At 41.5% G+C, this 14,793-nt stretch overlaps 1 protein-coding gene across 1 annotated transcript in view; it reads right to left on the bottom strand.

Moving 5' to 3' along the window:
- The window catches only part of tmeff1a (transmembrane protein with EGF-like and two follistatin-like domains 1a), a 108,181-nt gene that overhangs the window by 3,460 nt on the left and 89,928 nt on the right, over positions 1 to 14,793 (bottom strand). The window contains exons 7-9 of the mRNA XM_085254353.1: positions 4,843 to 4,902; positions 1,161 to 1,287; positions 784 to 945 (exon numbers count right to left, since the gene is read on the bottom strand). Of these exons, the coding sequence (XP_085110479.1) occupies positions 784 to 945; positions 1,161 to 1,287; positions 4,843 to 4,902 (349 nt within the window). The remainder of the gene's footprint in view (positions 1 to 783; positions 946 to 1,160; positions 1,288 to 4,842; positions 4,903 to 14,793) is intronic.

The raw sequence follows: 14,793 nt of genomic DNA, 5'->3' as shown, positions 1-14,793 counted from the left end.
GAGGCAGCGTGTCACAAAACCTCATAATGTGTTCCAGTTTATTTAGTTCAGTCCACAAAAATGTCACTGGCAACACATTTTGACAGATATAAAAGAGTATTTTTACACCAACAATGTGATTCCCAGAGAGCTATTTGCTGAACACATATCTTGGCGTGGTGTGTTCTTAAGTGGAGGAATAAAAAGTGACCAGTGAAAAGGAATTATTATTATTATTATTATTCAAGACCTGGACTGAAAATCAGTGACCACAGGTCTCATGACGGGACGAATGTTCAGTTCAGGTTCGGTGAGGGGAGCCATCTGTAAAACATGGCGGAGGCTCTGTTGTGTTTGGAGCTGTACTTCATGCAGTCGTGTTGGAGATCGTCACAACTGATGGTGTATTAATGCAGAAAGTTACCACCAGGCTTTTCATTAGCATGTAATGATCCCAATGATCCACACTGCCACTGCAGGAAAACCAACCAGCTCAACATTGTACAAACTCTGTTTTTGCCTTATTTACTGTGACTTCATGTTTCAGTCAACTCGCTGCATCTATTTTTCTAGTAAAGTATAAAATAATTAACACAATACTACTGCTGTTACAGTGTTGAGGCTCCTGTGAAAGAAATGTCGCTCTTTTGATAAATACTGTAAGGACACAAAAGCTTTGTATCAAGCAGAAATGCTAAAGACTAAAATCAGTTAACACTTTGTAAGTATTTTAATGAGACGTAAAGACATAAATATTTGACAACTAAAACTTTAAACACTATTTTTTTCTTTGCACTTGAGTACCTTGTGATGCACATCACTACGGCAACAATGATGGCGATCTGCACGGCTCCGATGATGGCGGCGATCAGGACGTAGTGCAGCTTCTGTCCACTGGGGACCACGTAGAGGATGTTGAAGTCCTGAGGCTCGTCACACTGAGGACCTTTGTATCCTGCGTCACATCTGAGTCGGACACACAACAAGACTGTGTGATGTCACATGTTACATACTTTAGGATGGTGTAATAGTTTTGTGTTTGTTTCATGATTTAAACTTTGACATTTCACACTTTTACCACCACACTTCTGATGAGATCCATTAACTTGGACTCTAGTAAAAACAAACGCTTCATTTTTATGTATTTATTTGAAACATTTACAGCGGAGGCCGTTACAAACCTGCAGGTGGCCATGTTGTACTTGTTGATCTCACATTTCCCGTGAACGCAGAAGCCGGAGAAGCTGTCGGCACACGGGATGGACATTCCCGGGTAGAAACCTTCTCCGTGATCCACAATCCTGGTGTCTGAAAGGACGAAACGAGAAATCAGAGACACAAGGTGAGAACAATAAAGGGATTTTTATTATTGATTTACATTTTATTACATATTGATTTATAGTTTCTGTATCAAACACAAATCTTTACCACAATGCTGATGATGATTTGTTAGATTTTCCTTTGTAAGCTTTTCATTTTCGTTAGTTTCTTCCCTTTTTTCTATATTTAACGGAACAAATCTTCTTCCATAGTTTGTTTTGTGATGTTTATTTGATTGAACTAGGCTGTTTTTCACATTTGGCCTAATCTGATCTCACAGCAGTTTGTGAAACAGTCACAACCTGTAATCTGTTGATGTGTGTTTCTGGACAGCGACCTTGAACACGGCGTTTAATCTTACAGGTCTACAAGTGTGAATGATTTTCCATTTTAAAAGGTAAAAGCAGTTTGTAGTAGGAGCTCGGAGGGATGGTGGTAGAGACCCACGATCAGATTTTCACACATCATTTAAACACAACATAAAGAGGCTCATAACCAGCAGCCTGTCACCTGGTTTGGCTCAAGTGTTAAACGGTAATTGTTTGGGGTTTGAAAAAGTCACGTTTATTTTAAAGCTTCGTTTGAGCCTCCCCACGGTCTCAACCCCAGATTTGTGCGTCTGACATAAAACATATTTCATGCCAGCGAGGACAAATTTGTGATAAAGTGTTTCAATAGGAAATAAGTCCATTTGTGTGAAATAAAGAGGAGACAATAGATTCACTACATGATGATTTAAAGACCTGAGACTGGGCTGTAACAGTGATTTCCCATCTTTGGGATAAATAAAGCACATCTTACTTTATTTGATCTTATATCATAATTTTGTAAAGATATATTTGGTAATTTGAACACACAGACACGTTTCATTGAGTTTGACTGTGACGTCGCTCATCTTACATTCAATTAACGAACATTATTAATATAATAACAATATACTGTTGTTTTTTAATGTTAAAGCTAAATTTGGTAAAAGCAGATCTACATTTTATGCTCCTAATAATAATAATAAATGAAGTGCTGTGCCACAAACGGAGTCATCTGCTGTGCGCTGCAGCGCTGTGCGAGGGCATAAATCCTAATAAGTCACACAGATCTGTCTCTCCGTGCTATGATTCACTGCAGTCTTAGAGGAAAAGCTGACAAAGCAAACTGTGCTGCTCATTAAAGTGACTGAAACGTTATATACCAAATCCACATTAACATGAAGGAAGCTGTTAACAAGAAGCCGCCTGTGTGTGCGTGTCACCAATTTTAAATTCTGCTGTTCGCCATGTTTACGATGGCCGCGATGACATCTCAGAGATTCGCGAGCTTAAGACTGTCTGAGTGCTGCTGGATGAAATGTTTGAACGAGATTATAGGACAACCTGACTGACAGTGAGAGCAGCGCCCCCTGCTGGCTATGAGAAAGGACGCGTGACTTAAATCCGCGTTTTACATCCAGACTGAAGTAAAATCACATAAAGTAGAACAAATGTGCATTCTTTTTAGTGGCAAGCAGGGGGCGCTCTGTGTAGCAGCGAACCCTTCTGTTCCTGTTGGAAAAGGATCCTCTGCTCTGATCCTAGTGAACACTTTCCCGATGAGATAATGAACTTCTCTGCTTTGGCTCATTTTGGAAAAAACATCAAGCCCATCTTATAAATTTTATTCCCTCTCAGAGTCAGAAAAATCGATCTTTTAAGCCGCCTGTGGTAAAACGTTGTTTTAAAAGTTTTTTTTGTGAGTGAACTTCTTCACTCCCTTTTTGAGTTGAGCCTTTTTAACCTTTCACTGTCTTTGGGAGCCGTGAGTGATGAAAGCTTGTAGTGAAGGGCAAGTAGGGACACGCCGCGGTTTGATTCATTCGTCACTGAATGATTTACTTATTTGAAGGACAGGCGCCGATGTGGTGAAGGTCACCTGAACGCGGCACAGAAGGAGAAGCTCAGCCTTTCTCAGCTCTTTATCGGAGGCAGAAATGTGTTGCTGTGTCGTTCCCTGTTTGCGATGTAGACAATGCTGCAGTTTAATCCCGCGCTTCTTTTGTCCGAGTTAAAACTCGGAGCGAAGGAGCTGCGGAGGAATCGCTCCCCCTGAGACGTTGTAAATGCACGGCGAGCTCTGCAGATAATAAAACGCTTTCGATTTTGTTTCATCTCCTCTTTGATCTCCAGACTCAACACTTGCGTCGTGCAGCTGATGGTTAAGGCGCTGAAATGCCCTCATTCTGCTCCTCTAATCTGCATGTTGACTTATGAGAAATCACACAGTCGCACCGGGATCAGGCTTAAAAAACTGTGTACTTTCTTTCTTTCAGAGCTGTGCCTTTTGATTTCCTGCACTTTTTTTCTTGCCCCCCTCTGAGGACCTTATTGTGTATTAAGGAGATTTTCATTAGGTTTTATCCTGCTGCTGTTGCTCCTCAGCAGGTTCAGACGCAGGTTAACAGGCTGCCGAAAGGCCGCAGGAAGTTTTACCGCATTAGAGGTAGGAAAAGTGGATTTACAGTGTGGTTATATAATATGAGCAAATACAAACAGAGTCCCAGAGGTTGTTAATGCGCAGACTGCTAGCCATGCTAGCGGCTCAGCTCTGTGCATATCCATCACATAGTGACACAGACTGAATAACAAGTAGAAGCTCGTGTCTGGATGGACGGCGTCCTGTAATTCTTCATTTAATGCCATCGTTAGGTCAACACACCTGTGGTATGAATGCACCTGAGCTGCAAATCTGCACTGACAGGAAACTCTGTCGCTGCCAACAGTAATCTGATTCCTGAAAGTATCTTTTCAAGATTCAGTTTGACTTGTCTCTGTGTTCTCATATATGCATGATGCTAATGATGCTCAGGTTTGAACATAGGGAACAAAGACACTGACGTACAGGTAAAAGCTGTGCTGACACACTGCACAACATCTTCCTAATGGGGTCATTCTTGGCCACTGGAGGCTCCATCCCCACAGACTCTCGGGGGATGTGGGGATGGAGCCTCATGTTAAAATGTCCATAAAGAGTTCATCTTTTAAGGCTTTTCTAACAGCTGGCTGTAGCTGTTAGCGCTCTGCTAGCTGAACTGGACCTCTCATGCATGTTTGTGGTGTTGGAAGGAGTCTGCTCCACTTTTGAGGAGTCAAATTAAACGCTACATTTTTATGTGAATCAGTGCTAATTATCAGGTGCAGTTTACAGACGTATCTTGCAGTGTTAGCTGATAACTTGCTACACTATCCTCTCCTCTAAATCATTTTTTGCTTTGTGATCCATGCTGGAAGTCACACACAGTCAGAGCAGTTTACAGTACATTATTTTTCTTTTTCATTTTATTGACTATAAATACAAAATCAAGTGTTTGGAAAGCTGCATGGAGCTTTGAGGGTGTTGTGCTATTTTGTGTCTGAACCTCTACAACACAGCTGGAGAGGGCAGTGTTCGTATGACTCACAGGGGCAAAATAATAGGGAAAAAATCAGGTGGAAATAATCTACATTTTCCGTTAACTTGCAGAGTGCAGCAACCTGGCAAAAAAGGAACATGAGGCGTGTTGAGCTTCCTTACCCAGGACGTTTCCTTTGAAAGGGCTGCCGTCGTCTTTCTTGCCCTGTTTTTCTTTGTCAGCTGCAGAAGAAACAGAAGGATGGAGTCGGTTACATTCAGAAATCCTCTCTAAATAAGCTCCAACAGTTTATTTTTTCCCAACGTGATGGAAAACAAAGATTTCAGCGTTTCCATCCAGGCGACGGCTTGAGATCATTTCTATTTCCTCGGGTGAAACAGACACTGCCTGACCGCTTGACTTCCTCTTCGCTGTCTTGCATCGTGTCTTTTGTGATCTGTTTATTGACTCTGTGTGTGTGTCTGTGTGTTTACTCTTCAGGACAGACTAAAGGAAGTGAAAGATGTCGGGGGATGTTTACTCGCCATCTGAGTTTCGCTCTGTTAGAGTCGAGGTGGGTCAGTCTGATGGTCTGTGTGTGCTTTGTGTGGCCAACAGTGGTGGGTGCCAATAAACAAAGAAGCAGCAGGGTTTGGGTTCTTGTGTTGTTGTGGTTATTTTCCTGTTGACAGGCTTCATGTCTTCGTGCCGTCTGCAGGAGGATCTGCTGCGAATGTTAAACAGGGCATACACTCCGGTTTGTACGTCTATCATTGTGGGGACCCTGGTATACATATAGCCCTTATCCACTGGTACCTACTTAGCTCGGCTTGACTCGGTTTGTAGACTTTTCCTATAAGGTGGTAGAACCCGTTTGCTCAGCCCGCGTTAAAAATGGATCCAAAAATGTGGCGTCACCAGTGGCCAGCCAATGGCGTCACTCGACGAGTCATGAGACTGACTCCTTAACAAAAATTAAAATGCCATTTTTGAAACCTGGCAACGAAGGAAATGTGTCGCATACAAATGATGTTACGAGACTTTTGGCCGCATTGCTACAACAACCCCATGCGCACAGGAGGTACAAACAAACCAAACTGAGTAGAGTCGAGTAGATACTGGTGGAAGCGAGGCTGTGGTGGACTCCCAGGACAATGTTTAATCATAACCTTTCGAATCCAGATGTCAGGATCAGAGGTATAGTTTAGTGAGAAACCAAGAACACCGTCTACTCATTAGCTTAATTATGAACTATGTAACTCATTTCAAAGTCTTTACTGAGGTCAGAGAACAAGTTAACCCAGGGCTGTTCTCACAGGGCTTATTTTTTCATACTGTCAATTCATTATTTGATACTTTGGCCATGTTTGATATGATTCTCCACAAGTGGAACAGTGTACACATATAAATGAAAAAAAAAATCCAAGAAAGATTTTATTTCACAGGGAATAAATTATAACAGCACAGCTTTCGTTTGCCTTTACCGACTGATGAAACTTAAAATCTCTGTGTAAGTGATAACAGCGATTATCAGTGATCTCTTCTAAGTTGGGCTTTGTGCTTCAGGCTCTGTGCGTGCTCACATGTGGCAGTGTTTCCTGGGATATATGACTCTTCCACACAAAATGATCCCTATGAGTGTCACCTCCTCCACTCAGGAACATAGAGTGGACACAAAAAGTATAACAGTGAAATGCAACACTGTGCCAGTAGCATGAGAACTGGATACATTTAACCATGAACAGTTACTGTTCCACGGTTTAATACAGACGATGCTTTAGTTTGTCAGCAGATCAAAATGAAATCAGGTGTTCTCGATGCACGGTTCAGCAGTGTGAATAAACTCAGCAGCAGATTAGAATCAAGTATAAAAACATTTACACCGTAACCATGGTGATTTAGCCAGTTAAGATGGGAGACACTTTGAATTTTCTGTTTTATAAGGTCAATACAGTTCACTAAGACATCAGCCTGACTTTTAAGGTCAGGTCCTTATTTTGTCTGTTGATATTTGAAATCACACCCAAAGTGAGGATGTAAAAAACCCACATTCTACAAAGTTGTCCTCATAATGCACCAAAATGCACTTGGTCTCCACATAGACATGTGTACACGCACACGCACGCACACTCATCCATTTTTAATGCTCCATCATTCCTGAGGAAATATTGACAGAAATCTCTTTGTCTCCATCTTACCCTCCCCCTCCCTCCCTCCATCAGCATCTCCCCAAAGCCTCATTGTTTCCCATCTTTGCTCTTGCTCCGCTTTTTCTGTATTTGCAACCAAAAAATAAAAATCATAAAACAGTCTGCTGATGCAAGAAAAATATGAATGACAAACTGTTATAATAATTTTATGTGGTATAAGCATTAATATATGGACACCCTAGACCAGGGGTGTCCAACTCCAGTCCTCGTCTTCTTCACTTGTTCAGAGTCTTTAGTTATTTCTGGGTCCAAATGAGTCACAGATTATTATGTCAGGGTGATTTCATGCTGCAAGCTTGTAGCTTGTAGCTAGCTTGTAGAATCTCCTGGTCTCGACTCTGTGAGCTTTCTTGTGTAATTGAGTGTAAATATCATCGAATGGCTGAAAGGATCCATCCACATCGTCAGGTTAGTTATTAACATGTTAATGTGTGGTTTGCATCTCTCACTATGAAAAACTCGATTCTAACAAATCATGACTGGTGTTAATAAAAAGCTGGAGCTGTAGAGAATTACAGCTTTTGTAATCAGTTAACAAGCTTACATGAACCACAGGTCCACATTCGACCAATATTTGGCTCCGCCGCTGTGGAATAACAGGATCAATGTGTTCAAATCCTTTGAATTTGGTTTCTTGGCTGTGGTGCACTGAGTCACTGGCCTGCTGCCCTGAGGAAATAACAGATCAGAGAAGGTGGCAGGTGCTCTTCACCTCAGGGTGCAATACCACCCTCACCACCCACTCACCCTCACCTGCCACCTCACTGAGCCAATCAGATCACTGGCCACCTAAAAGCAATAACCACTGACAAGAAATCCATAACTCTTCCCAGGTTAGGGTCTCCTTAAAGTTCTATCTTATCTTATCTTATCTTACATTGTGATTCAAGGTGAGTCCATCAACATAAATCAGACCTGAGGCTCAGAGCTGTGCCGAGGCTGGAGGAGCTCTGGGTGTTGGCACAGACTGAAAAACATCACGCAGCAAACTGTGACTGCAAATGAGGTTTGCATCTAACACTTGCACCTCACCCTCGGCTCCTCTGAGAGGAAGAAACCTTCAGTGATGGTTCAGAGGAGCTGTGACTCATCGCAACGGTGTTTTCATCTCTGCCATAAAAAGATGCTCTGCATATTTGAGAATCAAACATGGGAATAAATTTATAAAACTGCGAGAAATCACTCAGAAAAAGAACTAACAGGCAGCCCAAAGCTGGAGGATGCTGATGAACCTTTGGACTCCTTTTTCATGTTTTTTGGCTGTAATTTACTCTCTTTTAAAGCTTCTGAGACAAGAAACCTACAACACTTTAAAGAAGAAAACCTTTAGTTACAAATGTCATTTAGAAGTGTGGAGCAGGGAAATTATTTTACTGCTATTGTTAAATAATTGTCATCATTACCATTGCATTAATAATATAATCTGGAGTTTATATTGCATTCAGGGGTTGAACAGTGTGTGTCTTTCAGAAAGGCTAAAAGTAACAGGACAGGAAACAGGCTTGGAGAGTTTTGCAGAAGTGGAAGTTATTTTGAGCAGCAGGCTAAGACGAGGCTTTAACAATGTAACAGATAGCTTTAAGAAGGCCTTAAGCAGTTATGACTATTTTATACACAATGCATATCTGTGCTTATTAAAGAGTTGGAGCTCGGTCAATTAATTGGGGGTCGGAAGCTTTGTTCGGCGCGATGTTCGGACAATCTATTGCGCAAGTGACTTGGAGCCATAGAAGGAATTGCAATACATGCTTACAAAACACTTATATATCAGATCATTTTATATTAAGCTTTTAAGTAGAAGTTCTTGGTTAAAACATTTATTTAGTAGAAGACATACACATAGTCTCAGTGAGCCTCTGGTCTGGTGAAAGGTCAGAAGTGCAACAGGTGAATTGAGAAAGAGCATGTGAGGTCGTGACACACACACATGAGTTAAATTTATTTAGAGGAGAGATTAGTCATGTCTGGTTGTAACTACAAAAGTGTCTCGGTAAAAGAGGAACCGTCCTTGTTGTCTCGGCAAGAAAGAGGAACAATTTACTTTAAGACAAGAACGGAAAGTACCAGCCATGAAAATAGAAGATGATCTTCTGGGTTAAAAGCCATTGTGGTGTTGATCTGATCTATGTATAAAATGTATCTGTGACGCATGAAGGGGCGTCAGTAAATCAAACCCTGATGCTATAAAATATCTGTTTATGCTTTGATTAAGTCGGAGATCACTTGCTGTCGGCGTACAGAGTGTTCTTCCCACACGTGTGTTCATTAAAATCATTGTTTGACCAAGACCTTCTGGACCATGGGTGGTTTGTATTCTCCTTCCTCAATTTTGAACCTTAACAGAAGCTAATCAACTTTAAGCTTGAAGTCCAAGTCAGAGTTTTGCAGTCACAAAATGACCAGCAGCTTAAAAAGGTTCAAAGTAGTCTCACTTTCACCAACAGTATTACTATTATGATGCACCACAGTGTTCCCCTTTAATGTACTTAAAGTAATGTCATTTTATTCAAGTTTTCCTCCATTTTATTCAAGAAGAAAGGAAAACCATGAATCCATGACTGTGCATGTGGACATGAACCTCCTTATGCTCAGTAGGGGGCGACTCCTCTTCTTTAAATGCACAGAAATCTGACAGACGAAGGTGACGTCAGCGCACATGTTCTTGGTGAGTTTATGCTGTCAGTCACTAATCTGACTGAATATAACAGGATGGTCCCTCAGTTTGTTCTATGAACTCTTAAGGTTAGGGTTACTAATAAGCAAGATTACAATAACAATGTCCATATATGGTAATGTTAGGGAGGAGTTTGGGGTCAGCGGATGGGTCATTTTGATGACTCATATTTCCTATAATGCTGATCATTCCAGTTCTTAAGAGAACTGCTGTTCATGTTAATCTTCTGTTACAATGAGTCATGCTGCATTTGCGCTCTTTATCTGCAGAGATTCGTGGAAACACTTTGACTGAAGCATCATCGAAACTTTACTAACCAAACGGTGATGTCACAGGGGCAGAATTCATCATAGCATGTTTGACATACCATGTCAGCACCCACCAGTTTGTAAAGCCCTGCTGTGACTCCCTTGAGATTAAATTTTTCCCACCCTGGTGTCTGAAACCAGATGTAATGAGTGAGTCATTACCCAGCGAGCATATCTGGATAATAAGCTTTTTTGACAAGTACAATTACCATAATTTATCAAAAGAACTCAGGGTTTTATTGACCTGAAAGTAGAGACTGAGACCCAAAACTCATCAACAGGAAAGTATTTACAGAGGTTCTTCTACAGGACGTGAAGCCTTTTGGCAACCGGAGGTAGTTTCACTGGTAGCTACCAGAAATAATTCAGGTTTCACTTTTCAGACCCACAAGTCACATCCATCTTTTATACTGTCTGTCTGGACTATGGGTATGCAGCTTACCCAGACATGCTTGTGCACAGTCCTCTAAAAGAGCAGTATGATGATGCTAGGCATCAGCTAAATACAAATGAAAAATTAATAATAAAAGATTAAAACAGCAGTATGAAAAGAACAAAGAAGAAACGGTCGAGTTTTCACTGTTTTCAAAATGAATTCAAATCAGGAGTTGATGATAATTAAGGCAGGCCTACAGATTAGCTAGAGGCCACATGGAACCACTGTTTGGAAGAAAAGTGAGTATCCCCGACCACTTCCTGTATGGCTGACGCTTGCTTATGAAATTGGTCACAAAGAGGTGTTGCACTGGAAAATTGGGATTTTTTTGGGTCTCTGGTAGGCTGCCGCAGTTGCCTTCAGTTTGTATGGAAGATGCCAACGTATCTGCAAACACAAACTACTCACTAAGTAGTTGAAAAGTCTGAATCAAGTACAAGTTTGCAAGTTGTTGTTTAATTAAGGCAGAATTTTTGTTTGGAAGGCAACGTCCTACATTTTCAGGTTTCACTACCTCTCAGTAGTTTGTGTTTGCAGACGAGTTGGTGGCTTCCATGCAAACTACAGGCGACCACAGCAACCTGCTAGTGACCGAGGCAGTTGTAAGGAGGGTTTTGGTTGCAGCACCATGTACCTCTTCTTTCTAATGTGATTTATTTCCCTCTCATTTAAACGACTTTTAAAATATTTGGCATGAACATCCCTACGGGTTATGCGATTCATATAAAGTCTATTATTTTGGTGGTGTTGTTGCAGACTTCCTGTTTGATTTTGCTGGAAGAAGCTGCAGGCAGCTGGGAACTCTTTCTCATAGTTTTCCGAGTTTTCTGGTAGCTTTGAAGTCTCCCTGCATTTCTGTTGTTTTGATTGTCTTATAGCTTTACCTGATAGTTTTACCCGAGTACTTCAAGGCAGAATGAATTCTGTTGGTTAAGCTAGGCTATAACAAACTATGGCCTTTTGAAATTTGAGAGTTGTTCTTTTAGCGATTGATAAAATGAAAATACTGCACTGGATTTAAATTCATAGGTTATGGCTCATATTACTCTGTAGGTGAAACTGATCTGAACTTGAAGTCTCTGCGTCTGTTCACTGTACTTAAAGTTGCAGTACAACAAACTAACTCTGTATTTCTGACTGATGTTATTTAAACCTGCTGTTGGTGCCAAGCAGGCCCTGCGTGTCAGATTATTTCAGGATGTTAACAAGGTGTGGATTAATTTCTTGCGGATTAAAACTGCGGCTCCTGCTCACTTGATTTGTTTCTTAATTGAAAACACCGGTGATTAGATGCATTAATTTGTCTGACACGGTTTCAATAACGAGGCTGATTTATGAAACGGTCACAGTCGTGCAGTCAGCAGTACTCAGCGAGCCCTGAACGCCATCAGTCCTGCATTTTACTACATCAGCAAGTCAATGTGAAGTAATGACCCACGTCTGCAGCCAGAGGAATAACGCTCAAGCTGGAAGATTTAAACAGCAGCAGTGACGGTCTTCAACTTAAACAAGTTTTTGAAAGTGAGCTGGAAAAACAAAGGAACGAAGAACAAGGTTTCAGTCAAATGAAGCAATAAGGACTAAACAGAAACAGAAGTGGACTCATATAAGAACGTAGAAGGAAAAAGTAAAGAAAGTAAAAAAAGATGGAAAAAGAAAGGAGTTAAAACTGAGGAAGAGAAATAAAAAGAGGAAAGCTTACATTTCTGAGAGAAAGATCAAAGACATCAGGAAAGAAGGAGAGAAAGGGCCGAAGACAAAAGAAGAACATGAAAGTGTGATTAATGGAAGGACGAAAAAACGAATCTGGGAAGAAAAGAAAAGTTCAGTGAGGAAAATAAAGAAGAGTCAAATACAAAGAAGTGAAATGAGTACTAAACTTCTTCGTTTCATCCATTTAGAGTGTTTTTCCTTTCAGGGCGGGTTATTGTTGAAGAACGAGCTTATTTCATAATCCACACAGCTGATGGCGACCGTTTTCTGAGATTCGGTGAGATTTTCCAATCTGGATCGGATCAAACAGCCGCGGAGGCGTCAGTGGGCGGATTTCTGTCTGAACACAGAGCGGCGAAGCCGAGAGCTGCTCTCGACTTGCTGCAGTCGAGGTCAAAGGTCGTCGGAGCGGCTCAGACTGTTTACAGATCATCATGGAAGCATCAGCAGAAGCTTCGCTGAGCCACGGGGGACGAGCAGCGAGGGTTTACTACAGGCTTCAGCTCCTCATCGAGACTTCATCTCACAACGTCTTTTGTACCAAAGCCACAAATGTTTGGTCCACGGAGTCACGAGGACGAGAGGCCAGCTGTTGACTAGAAGTTATTTAAACATGCTTTAAATGATGTGATTGTCTCATGTGTGCACCATGAATAAGATCACTTTATCAGGTTTTAGCTTTTCTTCACAGTAACCTGTGATAGTTATCCTTCTGACAGCTGCATTTAATGCACATTTATACTGTCAGACTTAATTATTGTAAGCAGATCAGTTGATCTCAGAACTCAGCTGAGAGAATTCAGACTCAGAAATGAAAATTGGCGTCAACAAGCTAACTTTATGTTCATCAAATGGTTCTGAGTAACAGGAAAAACCAACACAGCATTAAAATGTCTCTTCAAAGAAACCGAAACATGAGGAATCAATCAGTCTGTAAAGTCGGTGATGGTGCCTGATGAGGTTAATCCAGCTTTGCAAAGTGAACGATTCGTTTCCTGTGAATTTGTGACTTCAGACTCGGTAAACTGCAAATCTGTTTCTCTGACTATTTAAGCCTCCTCAGGTTTATTATGAAAAATGGATTCAACTTCCTCCTGTTTCTTATTCGATGCTTAAACAAGCCTCTGGGTATCGTCGAAACGCCTTCACATTCAACTTGAGTGTCTTTAAAAGGTCAGTCGGTGTTTGTTTTCTGAACATTGATCAGCTCTGTGGACACGTGGAGCACAAACCAGCGCTGTGTTTGCTGCAGGTCAGGTTATTAGGAAAAAAAAGGAAACTGAACCATAATTACTGCTTTGTGTGACACTGAATGCCTCATTTCTGTCACACAGGAGGGACGTCTGTTTATCAAAACCCTCCATTTTCTGTCACGATCGTCTCCAGAGATCCGCTCTCCTCACTGGCTGAAAAAGGTGTTGGCGTCACTTATTCACACAGCGCTTCCTGCCGGCCGCCACAAAGCTGCACGTGGAGCTTTGAATCCAGTCGCTCATGCACGTCAGGAAACAGCGTGATGACAGAGAGCTCAGAGAGCTGAACAGACTGTGGGTGGAGGCGTACGCCATCATGATGGAGGTAAATCAAAAGCTTAAAAAACAGACGCTCGGAGATGTTTTACATTTTCACGTGCAAACAAAACCAAAATCACAGCTTGGTATCTCATCGCTCTGTGTCACAGGGCACCACCACTGTCAGAAACAGCTGAAAACACGAGGCATTGACGGAGTCTTATCATGGAAACACACACACACTTAAATAACTCTCTCCTCATGCAGATAATCACACCAATTATTCAGGATTGTTTATGCAACTGAAAAAACCCAAGAAACTCAATATTTCTTCCTCATCTTAGGAGTCAGCAACCATTTTGCTTTTAGTCAGAACAAAACAGCTCTGCTGCAGCTTCTAACTCACCGTGCACCTGCACCAGTGGAATGACCAAAGTATGAGGCGCCATTTAAAAGTTCAAACACCTCACTGGATTCAAATTTGCATGCAAAACAGGAACACAGCCAAAGTGACGTCACCCACCCACATTTTTTAAACAAAATCTTCAGCTAGCACACTGAGAATATCGCTCTAATACCAGAATCTTTATTGTCAGTGTAGCATCGAAACACTGAACAATAAACTGAGGCCCAATTCTCAGTATGGACACTGGTGTAATCACGGCTCAAATAAGTGGATCGTATATCAGTAACAAGCCGCTCGGTTCAGTTCAGTGCTCTGTTTGCTGGTGGGAGAGCTTACGTAGCGTGACAGAAACTGAGAGCAGCTTTTATTTCGTCTTTCTCTGTCAGCTCCACATGTGCCAGAAGGTAAGTAGCAGCCAGGTGCTCCTAATCAATGCACCTGATTAACTGATCACGAGCAGGTTTGAGCGCCTCTATAAAAGTGACAGATTTGCTGGTCTGGAGATTCAGGTGTGTGTTAACAAAACACAATCTTCTCAGGAGTTCAAGATCACGCCATGCTGTTCTCAAAGAACGCGCACAAAATCCAAAGAGCTTCATTTTACCCTCTACAGGTCTCAGCATGTTAAAGGCAAAGTTCATGACAAGACAATTAGAAGATTGAACAAGAATCAGTTGTTTGGAAGCGTTTCCAGGAGGAAGGTGCGTCTAAAAAACATGGAACAAAAACATCTGGAGCGATGTTCTTTGGACGGAGGAAATAAAACACTAACACAGCCAAACAAGAACATTTTTAAGTTATCTAAGTGACTTATATATCATGCTTAACCTGAGTAGAGAAAGACTGCAGGGGTCTAAAAATGATGTGCCAGGAGT

The sequence above is a fragment of the Mchenga conophoros genome, linkage group LG18, assembly GCF_057382185.1.
Source record: "Mchenga conophoros isolate Kocher_MC1m ecotype Shallow Benthic linkage group LG18, M_conophoros_male_GT1.1, whole genome shotgun sequence".
In the NCBI taxonomy this organism is placed as follows: Eukaryota; Metazoa; Chordata; class Actinopteri; order Cichliformes; family Cichlidae; genus Mchenga; species Mchenga conophoros.
This window is presented reverse-complemented; position numbering and strand designations above follow the sequence as displayed.